This window comes from Salvia splendens, chromosome 22, assembly GCF_004379255.2.
Source record: "Salvia splendens isolate huo1 chromosome 22, SspV2, whole genome shotgun sequence".
Lineage (NCBI taxonomy): Eukaryota > Viridiplantae > Streptophyta > Magnoliopsida > Lamiales > Lamiaceae > Salvia > Salvia splendens.
Genome location: NC_056053.1, coordinates 21,064,355 through 21,081,606, shown reverse-complemented (window position 1 = coordinate 21,081,606; position 17,252 = coordinate 21,064,355). Strand labels below are relative to the sequence as shown.

The 17,252-nt window shown below is 38.4% G+C and overlaps 3 protein-coding genes across 17 annotated transcripts; 1 reads left to right on the top strand and 2 right to left on the bottom strand.

Moving 5' to 3' along the window:
* Positions 1-1,398: 1,398 nt before the first annotated feature.
* On the bottom strand, positions 1,399-3,618 carry LOC121786099 (psbP-like protein 1, chloroplastic). Of its 11 annotated transcripts, XM_042184633.1 has the most exons (8): positions 3,068-3,493; positions 2,898-2,977; positions 2,657-2,737; positions 2,333-2,403; positions 2,133-2,258; positions 2,021-2,092; positions 1,846-1,942; positions 1,399-1,725 (listed from the first exon to the last, which is right to left on the bottom strand). In XM_042184633.1, exons 1-8 carry the CDS (start codon positions 3,091-3,093, stop codon positions 1,622-1,624), a joined length of 657 nt encoding a protein of 218 aa, XP_042040567.1. In that variant the 5' UTR covers positions 3,094-3,493; the 3' UTR covers positions 1,399-1,621. The 11 variants fall into 11 exon arrangements, 1 of the variants encoding a protein (XP_042040567.1); XR_006047114.1 differs by lacking the exon at positions 1,399-1,725 and adding an exon at positions 3,505-3,618 and having other exon boundaries at positions 2,021-2,403; positions 3,068-3,149; XR_006047115.1 differs by lacking the exon at positions 1,399-1,725 and adding an exon at positions 3,505-3,618 and having other exon boundaries at positions 2,021-2,403; positions 3,068-3,143.
* A 169-nt stretch (positions 3,619-3,787) lies between these two features.
* LOC121786097 (pentatricopeptide repeat-containing protein PNM1, mitochondrial-like) lies at positions 3,788-6,626 on the top strand. Of its 4 annotated transcripts, none has more exons than XM_042184630.1 (2): positions 3,788-5,565; positions 6,386-6,626. In XM_042184630.1, exon 1 carries the CDS (start codon positions 3,874-3,876, stop codon positions 5,497-5,499), a length of 1,626 nt encoding a protein of 541 aa, XP_042040564.1. In that variant the 5' UTR covers positions 3,788-3,873; the 3' UTR covers positions 5,500-5,565; positions 6,386-6,626. The 4 variants fall into 4 exon arrangements, with proteins under 4 accessions (XP_042040564.1, XP_042040561.1, XP_042040563.1 ...); XM_042184627.1 differs by having other exon boundaries at positions 6,300-6,626; XM_042184629.1 differs by having other exon boundaries at positions 6,275-6,626.
* A 49-nt stretch (positions 6,627-6,675) lies between these two features.
* On the bottom strand, positions 6,676-16,664 carry LOC121786098 (cleavage stimulation factor subunit 50-like). Of its 2 annotated transcripts, none has more exons than XM_042184631.1 (14): positions 16,351-16,664; positions 15,769-15,852; positions 15,533-15,654; positions 9,387-9,459; positions 9,192-9,275; positions 9,001-9,090; positions 8,735-8,805; positions 8,538-8,589; positions 8,380-8,437; positions 8,089-8,186; positions 7,840-7,994; positions 7,441-7,549; positions 7,122-7,178; positions 6,676-7,031 (listed from the first exon to the last, which is right to left on the bottom strand). In XM_042184631.1, the coding sequence occupies exons 1-14, from the start codon at positions 16,453-16,455 to the stop codon at positions 6,879-6,881; spliced, it is 1,311 nt and encodes a 436-aa protein (XP_042040565.1). In that variant the 5' UTR covers positions 16,456-16,664; the 3' UTR covers positions 6,676-6,878. The 2 variants fall into 2 exon arrangements, with proteins under 2 accessions (XP_042040565.1, XP_042040566.1); XM_042184632.1 differs by having other exon boundaries at positions 15,533-15,644; positions 16,351-16,401.
* Between the last annotated feature and the right edge of the window lie 588 nt (positions 16,665-17,252).

The window sequence follows — 17,252 nt, the reverse complement described above, 5'->3', positions numbered from 1 at the left end:
CATCTAAGTCAATCACTCAAACTACCAATTCAATATTCACTAACATCAAACTTTAGTCGGATGATGGTCCACCTAATTAATACTCTCATTGTCCTATAATAAGAGTCACTCTTATTGCGGGCACGAGTTTTAAGAAAAAGTAATCTTATTATGAGTTGGAGTGAAATGACAAAATCTGACTCTTATTGTGAGACGGGGAAATATTGTTTGATAACAAGGTACAAAAGGTTCCTAACTTGTATTATTACATTAGATATATATCAACCAATATAAGAGGGTGATTGTAATGTTTTGCATCTTATCCCCATCTTGTCGGAGCGATTCCATGGACATGTTCGATATTAGTTTCCACAAATTCATTATCATAGTACACTATAAAAAGTGAAAGTTGAAGATCTTTATTCCACCTTATCGATTAAAATACCCATCATTTTTAGGGAAATTCCTATAGCAAGAATAAAAAAAACACGAGGCGATATCCTATGGGGACACGTTAGAAATCCTAGCCCATTAAAACTATTGAATCCAAATTGAGGGTTAATAAACTCTAAGTGCATGAATTCATAAGCATTCTTACATGAAAACGTAGTTACAAGAATATTTGTCAAAAAAAATAATTGAATTGATTATTTTCGTTCTACTTAAATATGGGATTGTGAAGAAATCTTTCAATTTGAATTATAATTGTAGCACCATTTATTTTATAGATCTATGATATTCACTACCTTTATAAAAGTAAGGGATTGAGGTTCTTGATTCCCCTACACCATGAATAGACAGTACCCATCATTTTGAAGAACATATTTTCCTAGGAAAAAAAATCACATTCTCGATAATAATATTACGAATGCGACTTCCATTCCTTTGTTGGCCAAGAATCAACGCGAACACAACAAATTTGTCACACTCCCAACTGTCCTTGTCAGTTGTCAGAGCATCGATAACCTAGGCCACAATTGTGGCCCAGCCCCGTGCATTGTGGTTTCCGAGAGGCCACGACCACATTTGCAGTACGAGACCGGGCATGCGGTGCGGTCTGGCCTCGAATGCAACTGTGTTACAAGGCGTTGGGCCCCACCCCAAACCGAATTATTTATTTGTTTGTATTTGGTATTTAATTAACGTAATTTTAGGAATAAAAAGTAAGCATAACTTTTATATTTAATTAATGTAATATTATGAAATTGGATAACAATTATAACAAGGATGAAATAAAAAACATTTAAATCGTGGTATGATTGGAATTTGAGTTGTTGATTGCCTAAGAATAAGAATGCATCACAGCCAAAAAAACGAGAATAAATGACACAAAGATGATATAATCGTTAGATTTGTGTGTAACGTTGAATCATATGTGCACCTTCAATTCATTCCCCTATTTTTACTCACAAAATGCTATACATGCTTACTAAAAAATGCCATATATATCACCTCTTGGCTAAATTAAATTACACTTTTTTCGTGAAAACTCAATCTCAACTCAACAATCTGACAACCCCTCGCCCAAAATTTCAAAAAGAAAAAAAAAAAAAAACAAATCAAGAATTTGACAAGATATACATATTTTTGGAGAGATTCAAAACAGAATGATGAAGAACCAACACACGCTCACATCCCGCCTTCAGACATCGAAAATCTGGAACGAATCGACCACGGTTTTCAGCCTATCTTTCATTTTCTCCCATCTCCTCTCGTTCGCTCCTGTTGTCACGGTATAGAACTTTCCTGCAATGGAATCAGCTCAGCTTTTCATCGTGATATCATTCACATGTGATGGTCGAACGAAGCCTGAATTGAAAAGCACTTGAATCTGAACTATGAGCAAGAACGAACCCTGCTACGTACCATTGTCAATGCAGACTGTACTCAAAGCATGACGGGTGTAGTTTGGAGCTTGCGCAATGAACTCAAACGTGTAATACGACTTCCCCTCCACGTCGTGCTGTATGATGACCAGGGAGAGTGAGCTTCCTATAATTGGTAAAAGGACGAATACAAAGACGAAGCTCCATAAAGTTACCTCTGATGCCTCAATCAGCTTTGTTTTCTGAGTAGGAGAAGCCAAGACCTTCTGAATTAGAGTTTCACCAATCTATAGGAACAATGTTCGAATGAAAAGTCCACAATTATACGAAGTAGTCTGAAGACAAAGTAGTACGAATATCTTGTTTGGCGGTGGGGATTATATTCACGCTGACGCTTTCAAGAGGCTCGATAACATCTTTGTAGACCTTGTCTTGCCCTTCGACAACAACCTCCTGATCCAACCAACGCGACAAAATGTGGGTAAGATGGAGGGGAAACATTTGAGGATGAAGTTACGATGCAGCACACCGTACAGGAAAGTATATCCGTCTTTCTTATCCGTGACGGGCAGGAATCCCTTCATTGTTTCTGCAGCAACTGAGCCACATCAACGGTATATATACTCTTAGCACATCAGCCATAAATCTCAAAGGATATATTCGAACGATGATGGTGGTAAAATTGGATTGAAACGATAAGAACAACGATACAGAGAATATATTGGCCTAACTTGGTTCAACAAGTATGTAATGAATCAACAATATATCCACTTCAGAAAGATGATTGTTTCTTGTAAAAGATCAGAGCTGACAGAAAGTAAGTGTGAAGAGTTTATGGCTATCTTACGTACATGTTGCTGCCTGACGAGACATGAATAACCAAGGAGCAATTGTCACCCCCACGGCCAGGACTTGTCGTCTTCCTGGTCCAACTGTCACGAACATCAATAAAAGTCCTAAATCGAAGCTCCAATTCGAATAACAATTGCATATGTAAAAGAGGCAATTCTTTCGCGTGTTAAGTAGTATATGCATACCAAGACCCTGTACTATAATTTTGAACTGACACGGAGCTACTTTAAAACATGGTACCTTCGCATGGAGAAGCTGAAGTTGAGGGCAGATGCTCAGACCTCACAACGAAGGATATACTTCTTCGAAACAGACCATAGCTTGTAATACAGATAGATAAGTGATGAAATAAAAACTTGCAATAGATGAGCCATGGAGAACTGATGTTAAAAGTGAATTAAGACGAGAACCTGAGTCGATGAGCTCGGCCACACATGATGAACTGATCAAGGTAAGGGAAAAACTATGTAAACAGGGCATCAAAACCTACAACTTTTATACAAGGATTCTATTAAATCTGTTAATCAACATAGAAAAGCAAACGGCGCATTCAATGAAGATATGGAACTAATGTACTAGTTTGGGATAAAACAGCATAATTTCCATATAAATGTAAAAGCTTTAATTAGTATGACTCCCAAGCCCTCAAATTAAATTCATGGCCAAGTACAGCAGATGCACATTTTTCTCCCAAAATAGCATAATTTCTTCAACACCATGCATAAATTTAACTAATAATCTTGAATTTGAAACTAAAGTAATCAGCCTTAATCTGGAAGAAGGATAATTGTAGGAAGCAATAGCTCTCAAATGCATGAGAGTGTGAATGATGATAAATTTCGGATACCTTTCAGCAGAGCTCCGTCGTGGCCCACCGGAGTTGAGTGTTTTCCGGCGAAGTAGGGGTGCCTGCCACGTGTCAATTAGGAATAAAACCTCCACTTATCTGAATGCAATTTGTACATCATCCAATCCGATATTGATATCCACCAATTTTGGACTGTCCTTGTCACTCAAAAATTATTTTTAATTAATTGATTTTCCCATTTCATCATGAAAAAAGGAAATATTTTTAATCGAAATAATTAACGGCTAAAAGTGGGATCCTCACCTAAGGTCAGTGGACTTCGTCGCAGCAGATCAGTGGTCTTCTTCTACTGCACCTCCAAAACCCAAAACCCTTCGCTCTTTCACACACACACACTACACAGTGAAAATGCGGAAGCCTACCATTCCGCTCTCGCCGTTGCACCTGCGCTATCTCCTCCTCCCCCGCTGCTTCTCCGCCTCCCCCAATTCCCTCACCCACCATCCCCTCCCCTCCTCTCAATGTCCGCCGCCGTCTCCACCACTTCACCGCCCCCAATTTCTCTCCTCAAACGCCTCATCCGCCGCCCCACGCCACTGGTTTTCCATCAGAAATTTCTCCTCGCAAACAGACATCCCAGCCGCAAATTCTCTCAATCAAAACCCTGAAAAATCAGGAGATCGTGAAGATTCGATCGCTAAATTGTTTTCCGAGGAGCTCCAGAAAAATCCGGATGCGGAACCCCTCCCTCTTCAGAAACGACTCGATCTTTCATTCTCCCACGTCCGGATAAGCCCTGCGGTGCTCCACTCCACGCTCAACATGTCCCCTGATGCGGGGCGTATGGCGCTAGATTTCCTCAAATGGGCCAAATCAAGGCCGGGGTTTGAAGCGAGTGATGAGGTTTACTCCTATTTCGTTGAGTATTTTGGGAGGAGGAAGGATTTCAAAGCTACGCACGAAGTTCTTGTGGATGGCCGTGGAGTTGCTGGGGTTAAGAGTCTTGAATCCCTCATTGATCGAATGGTTCGTGCCGGTAGGCCCTCGCAGACCGTTGCATTGTTTGAGAGGATGGAGAAAGACTATGGGTTTGTGAGGAATATGGATGCTTTGAAGCTGATTGTTTCAGGTTTATGCCAGCAAGGCTATGCCAGCTATGCCGAAAAAATGGTTAAGGGTTTGGCGAATGAGTTCTTTCCCGATGAGTATATATGTGATGCATTGATCGAGGGTTGGTGTGTGGATGAGAAGTTGGATGAAGCCAAGAGATTGCTTGGTGAAATGCAGAGGGGTGGATTTGAGGTTGGTACGTACGCTTACAATGCGATTTTAGAGTGTGTTTGCACGCTTTGTAGGAAGAAGGATCCTTTTAGGCTTGAGAGCGAATCAAGAAATGTGGTGGTTGAGATGGAGAGGAATGGTGTTCCACTCGATGTGGAGACGTATAATGTGCTTATTAGTAATTATTGCAAGATTAGGAAGACGTCGGTTGCAGTAGAACTGTTCTCTAGTATGGGGATGCGGGGATGTTACCCTAATGAGACTACGTTTCTTGTGTTGATCAAGAGTTTGTATCAGGCTGCGCGTGTTGGTGAAGGGGATGAGATGATTGATAGGATGAAGTCCGCGGGTTTTGGAGATGCTCTGGATACCAAGGCTTATTATGAGTTCTTGAAGATTTTGTGTGGGATTGAGAGGATTGATCATGCTATGAATGTCTTTGCAATGATGAAGGAGGATGGACGCAAGCCAGGTATGAAGACTTACGACTTGTTGATGGGGAAGCTGTGTGCTCATGGACGCCTTGATAAAGCTAACGCCCTTTATAAGGAGGCTGAGAGCAGTGGGCTGGCTGTGCAGCCGAAGCCGTACAAGGTTGATCCTAGATTCGTGAAGAAGAAGGATACTGCGGTGAAGAAGGAGAAGAAGAGGGAAACACTCCCTGAGAAGATGGCAAGGAAGAGGAGACGGCTTAAACAAATTCGGTTGAGTTTTGTGAAGAAGCCAAAGAAGATGAGGCGGCGTGCTTATTAAGCTCCTAGCCTCTTCTTTGTGGGACCATCAGAATTTTTGGGAGAGATTGATTTTGAACTCCTACATGTGAGTTTTCTCTTCTTTTTCTCTATATTCAAACATGATTTAGAATTTGATGTTTAATTGTGTTGAATTATAGATGTTTACTTCTCTGGATTATGATCTGTCCTAGGATTTCATTCAGTTGTGGCATTATCCTTGAGTTAGTAATTTGCAGCATTGAATTTGAAAACTACCATCAAAGAATGAGAGACAAACCCTCTCAACTGACTGAGAGAGCATAAAACAGTCTCTGTTAGGACCAAAATATTGAGTAATGCCTTCCCCAAGAATTCATTTGCTTCATCACCCAAATTAAAATTAATTCATGTATATACATACATACGATTGAGAGGTCGAGCAATGAATTATGAATGTGGATAGTCAAATGCGTATTTATGTTGATGACCAAGCATTAATGCATCATTTTCCCGCAAAGATAATAAGAATGTTTGTTAAGTTTTGATAGCTCTATGGACTAGTGTTTTGTTTTTGAACCTCGCTGCTCCATTTTTATCGTTGCGGCTAGTAATTAGTCCTCACTCAGGTAGTTTCTACATCATGTCTTCTTATCTCCTATGATTCTAATGTTTTGTATATTGGCATCACGGCGCTCAATTTTTTCCCCAGCTCTTTCTTTGTTAGTTTACATTGATTGATGAAGGAATATCCGTTGCAGTGTTAGAAGATCCTTAAATTCTTTTTATAAGTACACAATGTTATCTTTGTCAGGTAGTACTAGTTGTCTGCTCCTATTTCAAGCTTCATCAAAGATTACATGGGAAGCTGCTGTTGTTTTCAAATTCTATACTTTCCGTTTCGATGCTTATCGAGCTTTTTTCAACAGAAATGTGGCCAACGTTGTCACCACACTTCTTTGAAGATCCTGGGAACTTTCACCTATCTATGTCAAGGATTATTTCCCATGTTGCAAAAATAAAAAATGTTATTGCACAATGTTGGATCATTCCTAGATAGTTGCTGTGCCTAGACTTTTGCTGCAGTTAGTAACTTTGATTCCAGTTATGTTTTTTATTTTCTTTGTTGAATCCTATGTTACTATACCATTCTTAACTTCTGTTGCTTCATATCTTTATGCATCTGTTTTAGAGTTGCTTAAATTAAGAACTTGGTCAATTATGCAATCAAATACTACTATTATTCTTCATAATCTGTAACATTTTATATAAATAAAATTCTACAAACTCCAGCAACTGATGACTGTAATAAGACCAAAACTCCAGCAAACATTATTTGAAGTGAAAATCAAAGTTGGGTCATTACATTCAATGGGATGATTCCTGACCAGGAAACAACCGAACGAGGCTCGGATGGTTGCATTACGCCTCTTTCCAAAACCTAATCGATCTGTCAGTTCCAGACGTGACAAATGATGCCTCAACAGGTGAATGCTCGAGCCAACGGGGACTTCCCACATGGTTTGAAGGCCATCTAGCTACTTTCTCTGCTGTAAGAGCATCCCATATAACAATCTGTAACGAAAACATAAACAACTATCACCAAAGGAAGAACATCTCTTACTAAATTCATGCCAAAAAATTTATTAAGCCAAAGAAAGAAACCTCATTGCTTAATTCATCAATGGAGAGTACAAATTCCTCAGTTTCACTGAAAACAGCCTGCAGTAGGGAAGTAGATAAGACTATATCAGAATCAATCAGTACGAGCCACATTAAAAAATCCTTTACAACATTTAAACCCTTAATCGTGCTTTTTTGGATTCAACAGAGCACACATGTTTGCACATTTTCACTCAATAAACTATATTCTTCAAAATATAGAATAAGCTCTGATCTAAAAGCCATTGACAGATGAAAGACTAGGAAAATAAAGTTCGATAGAAAATGCTCAACTAGAGCAGGCAAAAAAATGTTACCGTACCTGGGACCGCAGTTGTGTATGTGTCGCCCCGGAATATTTCTTGACTAACCTACCTGTCCCAACCTCCCAAAGATTCACCATGGAATCTTTTCCAGAAGAAAGAACATACCTATGACATAGATCAAGAGGTGAGAGAAATGGCCAAGTTACTTCTGAAATATCACCAAATTCTGAAAATTCAGGTGGAGTGATTTAAATTATTTAACAAATAAAATGCCGAGGGTAGAACAAATGACTGGTGCTCGTTAGAAAGCGATAGGTAACATCAGAAAACTCTATATATTCCTCAACCTGAGTTGATTTATGGAACTATATCTTTTTTTAGTCAAATTTCCTAGGATATATTTTTGTAGATCAGTTATCATTATTCCTATAAACAATGACATGACAAAACCATACTTCTGATCCTTGGTGAAAATTGCACTAGTGGCTTCCGCTGTTCCATGAGCACTAAGAATTGAGCGGACACAGTGCGACGTCACCCCATCCCATAACCGAATAGCTCCATCTTTCGAAGCTGTTACATAGATGCCACCAGTTGACGAATATCTGACCTGCAAGAAATAAGTGAAATGTGAGATAGTTGATGGATTACAAGAACTGTGATGATCGATATATTTATCTGTAGCAGAACAGGGTTGGGTGTACCTGGTTTATAGCTCCATTGCTAGTCTCTTGAACATTTGCTGATAGATAGCACTGGAAAGTATTAACATCATACAAGTGTGCAATAGGATGGTCAGTTCCTGTAATAAAATTAGATCATCAGAACATCAAGATAGAAATATTCCAAGCACGTACTCGATTAAATTAGCATATCATGAAACAATTACTATATTAAACAGAACAAAGCTCCTTTATAACTTCTTAAGACAGTTGAACACTTCATGTTTAATGTTCAACAGCAGTTGTACTTTAGATTTCAAAAGATGTAATAACCTGCCAAAAGAAATTCTCCAGAGGGATGAAACGACACGGACCTCACGTTGTGAGTATCCTGTATATTTAATTCGAAAAGATTAGACAAGAGATCACACACAGTAAATATCTCTAAAAAGGAAGATCAACTACTGAATATAGATTGGACAAATGATAACCTGAATAATTTTGAAGGCTTTCCTTGCTACTGTTTTTGAGAAATCAAAGAACCTGCCATTCAACAAGCATCCTAAGAGGATTAGTAGGGGTGCAACAATAATACTTGAGGCTAAAATGCTTTAAATATTTTTAAAGTTAGGTTGCAAATCTTGTCTATTGAACATAAAAACAATAGCCATAAGGTTGGGGACCATACTTTATTGTGCGATCTTTGGCCCCAGAAATCAAAATTGTGTTCTGAGGATGGAAATCCAAGTCATTTATTGGCTGCATAGCAAAATATAGCATTATAAATTAGGACACGTTTCACTCTTTCCATTCCAAGCACAATAGTTAAAAAAATGAAAACACAAGATGGGAGTAAAATATTTGTACTTTGGATCTATATTTGATAATGCAGCATGCTTATTCAGGAGACTAAGATAACAAGATACAACCATTTTCTTCATTACCAAAACTTACTTGTAGATGGTCGTAAAATGTCTGTACAACAGGTCGCACAGGGGCACCATCTCTTTGGTCTGGAAGCATCATCTGTTTGACTTTTGATACCTGTAATATATTTGTTTCAGTTTGGGAGGCAGAAACCAATGAGTTAGATATATATTAAGAAGAGTAATTGATATGTTCATGATTAACAAGTAGGAACTAACCTCAAATAGCTTTATCGATGTGTCAGCACTTCCAGTTGCAAGAAATCTTCCATCAGGACTAAATCTTGCACATCTAGCTACATTCTTTTTACAAAATCCAGGGGGAGGGGGTTCTTTAGCATATTTCATCTATCTATATTTTGTAAAATTAAACAGAAGTATCCTCACAAGATTTTTCATATGGTGATATCAGACCTTGTGCTCTGAAATATGACGTGTTTCGTGCTTTGGAAAACTCTTTGATGCTCCTTTGACATTATGCACGGCACTGTTGAAAAGAAAATTTGTCACTCTTAACCATTGATCATATAATATTAGGATATGTGGCCCTTTTATGTGGATCATTATTATCAGTATCACTTCTACTTCTAGACATTATAATTAGAAAAAACAATATACCAAAGCATCTTTTGATGATGTGATGTGAATCAAATTATACATTTTTATTCCCCTAACCTATGCGGCACGGATACGGATACGCGTATCAGTATCCGAAGGATACGGATACGCGGATACGGCTCTTTCCCAAACAACCCGATACGCGGATACGTTTTAACTATTTTTTTAATAAATAATAATAGTGCATAATAAATTACAAAATAGATATTCTAATGTTATTATACAAATAAAAATAATAAAATTACAAAATATTAAAAGCTAAAGTCAATTTCTTTTATGGTCGATTACACCACATCGATTTTTTGGTTATACTTATCCATATTACCAATAATATTGATCAAAATATTTATTTATAGTTACAAAATTAGACAAAGTTAATGGAGTAATAAATTGGCCCAAAAAATGAGCCCCAAATATACTCCTTTTCCATCGTGACTACTTCTTGCCCAATTCATTCTCCCATTTCCAATTTTCTTCAATCCCTAGTTGAGGCAATAGCGGCGCCTCCCCTTTCTTCTTCTTCTTCTTCTTCTTCTTCTTCTTCTTCTTCATATCCGATTAACTGTCAATTTTGTTCCCAAATCGGATTGAAGTTCGTAAATTGAAAGTTGCGAAGTTCTTCGACAGAGATGGACGTTGATTTCGAAGAGGAGAACCTCAGATCTTTGCAGATAGAGGAGGATGAAGGCCCAATACGGCCCAGCTCGCGGATACGCCGAAGGATACGTATCGAATCTGAGGTTTCCCGGCCCAATACGGCCCAGCTCGCGGATACGCCCAGGATACGTATCGACGGTGTATCCGTCGCGTATCGGTATCGGATACGTATCCGATACGTGATACGGCAACAGGGTGGCGTATCGGTGTTATATAGCCCCTAACTTTACATGATTTATATAGTTTGATGCTTGCAAAAGTATGTTTATGGTGTAGGAACGAAGCTCGGATGGTGAAAAGAATGAAGGAAGAAGAAGGAAGGCATGCATGCGGAGGTCAGATTCTTCGCTCGATCGGGCGATTCCAAGATTCAAAAACGCCCGGTCGGGCAATTGTCATTACGCATGAGGAGTACAGATTATTCGCCCGGTCGGGCGAATTTCTCTTTTAATTTTGCCCGGTCGGGCGTTTGGTGCTTTAACTGCATTTTGGCAGTTGTGGGAGAAAGAAAAAGGTGGGAAAAGGAGAGAGAGTGAAGTGACGTGGGGGGCATTAATGAGGAAAGAAGAAAAATTGAGTAAATAAAGGAGTGGAGGTGACGTTTTGTTGGGGGGTTGACGAATTTGGAAGAAAAAAAGAAAGGTGTCAGGGGGAGGAAATTAATTAAAAAGAGGGGGTGACAGTTTTTAGACGGGAGGAAGAAAATAGGAGAAGGAGAGAAGAGGAAGGAAGGATCCATACTCCATCCCGGAGGAGATCATCCATCATCTAGAGTTGGAGAACACCACGGAGTTCACGGTTCACGGTTCATTTGGTGTAATTCATTTTAGTATGTTTGGCTAGATTTCCTTCGTTGCTCCGAATATGTTGTAGGGTGAATTGTTGGATACTTTGATGATTATTATGGTTGGATTTACGTGTGATTCTTGTTTATGAATTGTTTAATTTTTCTACTAATCTTGAGACGTCTAGATAGGTAGAACTTTGTAGCCATTATTCTATTGCCTCTTTAGCATAGATTTTGGTCGTACTCATATGCAGGGAACTCGAGATTTGATTCTTGTTCAGGGAGATAATCTCGAGTGGATCGATAGTTTTCATCTATAAATTTGGTTTAGTGTCTGCTGCGCTTCCGCGTGGGCATTAAGTTAAAATGAGCTAATTATCGTGTTTGACATTTATAGAAGCTAAACTAAAGCCTACTGCGCGACCTAGCAGGGGTGATAGGTTAGTGAGTAGAACCTTGGAGACGTGTTCAGCTTATCCTAGGTATACAATTCCCTTGAGGTGTTCAGCGGATAGGGAGCGTAAAACAAACTTCATCCTCTTAAGCATAGTCTTGATCGTAGTAATCCATCGAAGTATCCCAATTCGTATGCCCAAGACATATAGGAGCAATGATTTCTTCTTATCCTATTTTTTCTAGTTTAGTATTTTATTTATCTTTGTTTGTTTTATCATCTCTTTATTTTATCTTTCTCAAATTAAATAACCTACGCCTCCCTGTGGTTCGACACTCTTTTACTACAACTACATCTGTACTCTTGCAGAAAGTTGTAATTTTAGAGCTAATTTAATTAACTTGTGTGATATTAATCCATTGATATAAAAGCTCGAAAAATACACACCAAGTTTTGGCGCCGTTGCCGGGGAGGCAACTGGTTATTTAATTTAGGATTCTTTTTGTTTTTATTTTTGTATAGTTTTCTAACTTTTTATTTATTTGTTTCAGAGTTGTAGCTAGAAGGCTAAGTCGAGCCAACGACTTTAAACAAAGGCGCTAGTTGGGAGGCAACCCAATGAGTTTTTAGTTTTCTTTATTTTCTCTTAATAAATCGAGGGTTTTGTTCGCTCAATTCTTTCATTCGATGTATTTTTATGAATTGAGTATTTTGTTTTCTTTTTGTTGTTTTAATTTTTCTTTTTGTAGGAGCAACGTGGAGAAAGGATTCACATTCGAGCTTATGAGGAAGCACACCTACAAAGGAAAATACACCCGCCCTCCCACCCGAATGCACTATGGATATCATGCCAAGTTTGGGGGAGTATTCTTTCCCTTTACTTTTTATGTTCTTCTTTGCTTGCATTGAGGACAATGAAGCATTCAAGTTTGGGGGGGTTGTGATTGATTTGTTATGCATTATGCACGTTTATTGGGTGTATTATATGCTAAAGTGTTGTGAATCATGTAATTGACGGGTGCATGCTATATCTTCGGCTTTCTGGTTGGGAAATCTTGCTTGATTTTACTTGATCTTTGAAGCTTAGGATGGATGGAATTTGTGCATGAATTTATTTGAAAGAGCATGTTGTGATTACATCCGATTTCTTGAGTTGGGGAGAGTATGAAAGTCACATGTATTGTGGAAATTATTTTAGATTTATTTGCTTTATCGAGTTGCGTGCTTGTATTCATTTGTGTCAACGATATGGGAGGATAAGGCACTAGGATGAACTCTATGGCCAAATGATCACATGCCTAGTCCTATACATGATCTCCTAGAAGCCACTTTGAGCTTAATCCCCTATTATTTGTGTAAACACTTAGCCAATCACTTAGTCACTTAAATAAGCCTCATTTTAGCCTCATTAATAGACCTTGCTACTATTTGGGTGCTAAAGACAAGTTTGAGCTTTGGTGATTGAGTTTTGAGTGTTGGGTGGTGAATTGTAAAGTGTAGACATTTTTAGACTTGATGTAATGCATAGGCGAAAAGAATGAAGTTCTTAGAAAAAAAAAAGAAACAAAAAGAAAGAAAAAGACGACCTCCAAATTTGCAAAAGTCGAGGTCTTATCAAAATAAAATAAAAAAAAGAAAAGAGAAAAAAAAGAAGAAAAAGTTTGTGAAATAAATAGAGCTTCTATTTTTTACGATGTTTTCTTGTCTAGATTTGATCTCAAGTTTGGGGGAGTGAGAATTTGGTTGTAAAAATTTGTTGTTCGATCTTTGGAAGGAAGTTGTAGGAGGGAAGAATTTGGCACTCAAATGTGTAGCCTTTGAGCTCACTATCCATATGTATCCTACCTCGTCCCTAGCCCCATTACAACCTTGAAATAAGACCTTGGACCTTATTGTTGATGCTTGTGAATGTTTTGTAAATAGCTTGGTAGAGTTAATGAAGTTTGATTTGAAATCCGCGAGTCTACGTGATTAGTAATGCTTGACGAGTCAATAATGATGGTTTGAGTTGTATGATCTTATGCTTGGACTTATTTTGAAATGCACCTTGACTTGAAGTTCTAGGTTGATGAGTGATTGTTCATGAGAGTGGGAAATCTTGATTGGAATTATTGGGGGTTTAGACTTTGTCATTCACGTCCCTACGTGATTCACTCTTTTGAAAACTTTTGAAAAAACTTTTGTGAGTTGAGCTTCAAAGTGTTGTGTTTTATATGATCTTGCCCGAGGACGAGCAAGTAAATAAGTTTGGGGGTATTTGATGTGAATCAAATTATACATTTATTCCCCTAACTTTACATGATTTATATAGTTTGATGCTTGCAAAAGTATGTTTATGGTGTAGGAACGAAGCTCGGATGGTGAAAAGAATGAAGGAAGAAGAAGGAAGGCATGCATGCGGAGGTCAGATTCTTCGCTCGATCGGGCGATTCCAAGATTCAAAAACGCCCGGTCGGGCAATTGTCATTACGCATGAGGAGTACAGATTATTCGCCCGGTCGGGCGAATTTCTCTTTTAATTTTGCCCGGTCGGGCGTTTGGTGCTTTAACTGCATTTTGGCAGTTGTGGGAGAAAGTAAAAGGTGGGAAAAGGAGAGAGAGTGAAGTGACGTGGGGGGCATTAATGAGGAAAGAAGAAAAATTGAGTAAATAAAGGAGTGGAGGTGACGTTTTGTTGGGGGGTTGACGAATTTGGAAGAAAAAAAGAAAGGTGTCAGGGGGAGGAAATTAATTAAAAAGAGGGGGTGACAGTTTTTAGACGGGAGGAAGAAAATAGGAGAAGGAGAGGAGAGGAAGGATCCATAATCCATCCCGGAGGAGATCATCCATCATCTAGAGTTGGAGAACACCACGGAGTTCACGGTTCACGGTTCTTTTGGTGTAATTCATTTTAGTATGTTTGGCTAGATTTCCTTCGTTGCTCCGAATATGTTGTAGGGTGAATTGTTGGATACTTTGATGATTATTATGGTTGGATTTACGTGTGATTCTTGTTTATGAATTGTTTAATTTTTCTACTAATCTTGAGACGTCTAGATAGGTAGAACTTTGTAGCCATTATTCTATTGCCTCTTTAGCATAGATTTTGGTCGTACTCATATGCAGGGAACTCGAGATTTGATTCTTGTTCAGGGAGATAATCTCGAGTGGATTGATAGTTTTCATCTATAAATTTGGTTTAGTGTCTGCTGCGCTTCCGCGTGGGCATTAAGTTAAAATGAGCTAATTATCGTGTTTGACATTTATAGAAGCTAAACTAAAGCCTACTGCGCGACCTAGCAGGGGTGATAGGTTAGTGAGTAGAACCTTGGAGACGTGTTCAGCTTATCCTAGGTATACAATTCCCTTGAGGTGTTCAGCGGATAGGGAGCGTAAAACAAACTTCATCCTCTTAAGCATAGTCTTGATCGTAGTAATCCATCGAAGTATCCCAATTCGTATGCCCAAGACATATAGGAGCAATGATTTCTTCTTATCCTATTTTTTCTAGTTTAGTATTTTATTTATCTTTGTTTGTTTTATCATCTCTTTATTTTATCTTTCTCAAATTAAATAACCTACGCCTCTCTGTGGTTCGACACTCTTTTACTACAACTACATCAGTACTCTTGCAGAAAGTTGTAATTTTAGAGCTAATTTAATTAACTTGTGTGATATTAATCCATTGATATAAAAGCTCGAAAAATACATATCATGATGCCTCCCAAAATTGAGTTTAGAATGTGAGAAATGTAAGCATAACTGCATAAGAAACAAAAAATAAATGGATGTTTCCGAATAGGATAGAGAAAATGAAAACTCACGTACACCTCACACAGGCATATCGAAGACCATTACTCATCTAATTCCAAGTTTCTAACCTCTTTCGGAATTTCTCCCTATATATATGTCGATCCTTGAAATGCAATTTCCCTTTTTCTAAATAGTACTCATGTCAGAATTTGATTTACAATCCCTTGTAGTATTAAAGATCATGTTAAATCTTGGGACAGACAGAAACTTTTTAGTTCATCTGATCACTAACTTAAGAAACATATTAATAATTTCCGAACCTAACAAGCACATCATCAAGTTCAGCAATAAAACTATGACAGAATATCACACCTGAAATCCAAAGAAACAACTCGCGGAGCAGGCACTGAGCCATATGCTGAAGGTATGCTTGAATCAAATAATGTAGTTGAAGATACCCCTCTTAACATCTCATCCTTTTCCACTGCAAGACCCTGTTGACCACTTAGAACTGCCACACATCTTTATCCTTATTTTCATAACTACTCAGAAATTGTCAATCTTTTTCAATATTGTTGAAATGAAAATTACAGCCAAAATGTCCAAACCTTGGCCACCAACTCAAGGAGCTTGTTAGGAGGAAATTCGACATTTAGAGGCGTCATTGTGGCTGATGCAACAGCACTTGCTGCCTGCATATGAGAAGAACGATATCAACAACTAGAACTTTCACAACAGCTGGTATTATCACATGTGCAAAATAATAATGACCATGTAAACCGCAGCTACGACATGGGCTGTTCGGATTCATTTTACACTTATTATGATCAGGCGCTCCAACAACTAAGATTGCTGGGAATTATGTGGCTGAATGTCTCAATTTAAAGGAAACTTGAGACTGTAACTTAATCTCCAAATCAGAACAGAACTATGAGGTACCTTTAATCAGTCCGTAAACCTCCCAAATTGTTAAAGGCTACAACTTAACAGTATGTTGTTAACTTAACTACAATTTGAAACACAAATTCAACTCCAGATTCTGCTGAAACAAACTCCAAGCAAATTTAACTCCATCTCACAGCTCATAGAAGCTTATTTACAAAGATAGGTGGGGAAAAATGAAGTCTATTTAAACAAACAAGTAGAGATGCAAACAGAAAATGGTGAATTATATTGTGGGCAGCGTTTACCTGATTAAAATTTGTGTCACGGAGATGTGCGACGATGAGGGCATTGACATGGCGGTAAATTTTTCCGTCCTGAAACGTCTGCTCCAATCCGTTTGTGACCTCCATTGCATATGTCGGTTGCCACCAACACCCAAGAACCCCGATTGATATAAACCCTAATCACAAAAATTGGGGGGAATTTTGAACGAGTTCTGTGGCTCGACCGGTGAAACTAAAGTGTGTAGCCTTATGAAGTAAGAAGATAAAATGTAGCTTAATTAGTAAAATGATTATCAAAATTAGTCATAATTTTCTTTTAATCAATACTATTGGAGGTAAAAAATTAGAGTGCAGAAGCAATATCCACTGGTAATGATTTTAGTAAGAAGCATTCCCACTTCTCAAAAAAAAAAAGCATTCCCACTTCTCAAACTGAGGCCAAGAAAATTTCACTATTCATGTGTTATTTGTTTGGTGTTACTCAAAAATTTCACTAATAGCGTCTCAGAGCATTAGCAATGGAGCGCCATAAGGCGCGCCACGTCAGCAGTTTTATCATCCTACCTCCCCACCTGCAGTGGGGCGCCCTAAGGTGCGTCTTATGGCGCGCCACATCACATTTTATTGTTTTGTTTAATTAATTTAACTGTTTTCAAATAACAAGTAACGAGTAAATAAAAAACGGTCTAAATAACAAACGGCGAAGTTTTAATAAAAAAAAGTTACATCATTGAACTAATAAAAAAAAAAACTAAGTCGGACCAATTCCCAACTTCCGACGCAGCTCATCAAGTAACGCCCGGAGATATTCGGCTTCGTCGGGGTCGGTACACTTCTTGAGGGTCATGTGCGTCTGCAACATCGTCCTTGCCATCGACGCTGTTGCTAACGACTCAAACGCGGTGGCCGTCTGGGTCGGGAGC

Bases quoted from the DNA above. Each gene is read 5' to 3' on its own strand.
- LOC121786099 (XM_042184633.1), bottom strand. From the start codon at position 3,093: ATGTGTGGCCGAGCTCATCGACTCAG. The intron at 2,404-2,656 runs GTACGTAAGATA...GATGTGGCTCAG, and splicing joins GTCTCGTCAGGCAGCAACAT to TTGCTGCAGAAACAATGAAG. The intron at 1,726-1,845 runs GTACGTAGCAGG...ATTCCATTGCAG, and splicing joins TACAGTCTGCATTGACAATG to GAAAGTTCTATACCGTGACA.
- LOC121786097 (XM_042184630.1), top strand. From the start codon at position 3,874: ATGCGGAAGCCTACCATTCCGCTCTCGCCGTTGCACCTGCGCTATCTC.
- LOC121786098 (XM_042184631.1), bottom strand. From the start codon at position 16,455: ATGGAGGTCACAAACGGATTGGAGCAGACGTTTCAGGACGGAAAAATT. The intron at 15,655-15,768 runs GTTTGGACATTT...AGTGGTCAACAG, and splicing joins TCCTTGAGTTGGTGGCCAAG to GGTCTTGCAGTGGAAAAGGA. The intron at 8,438-8,537 runs GTTATCATTTGT...TTAAATATACAG, and splicing joins AAGCCTTCAAAATTATTCAG to GATACTCACAACGTGAGGTC.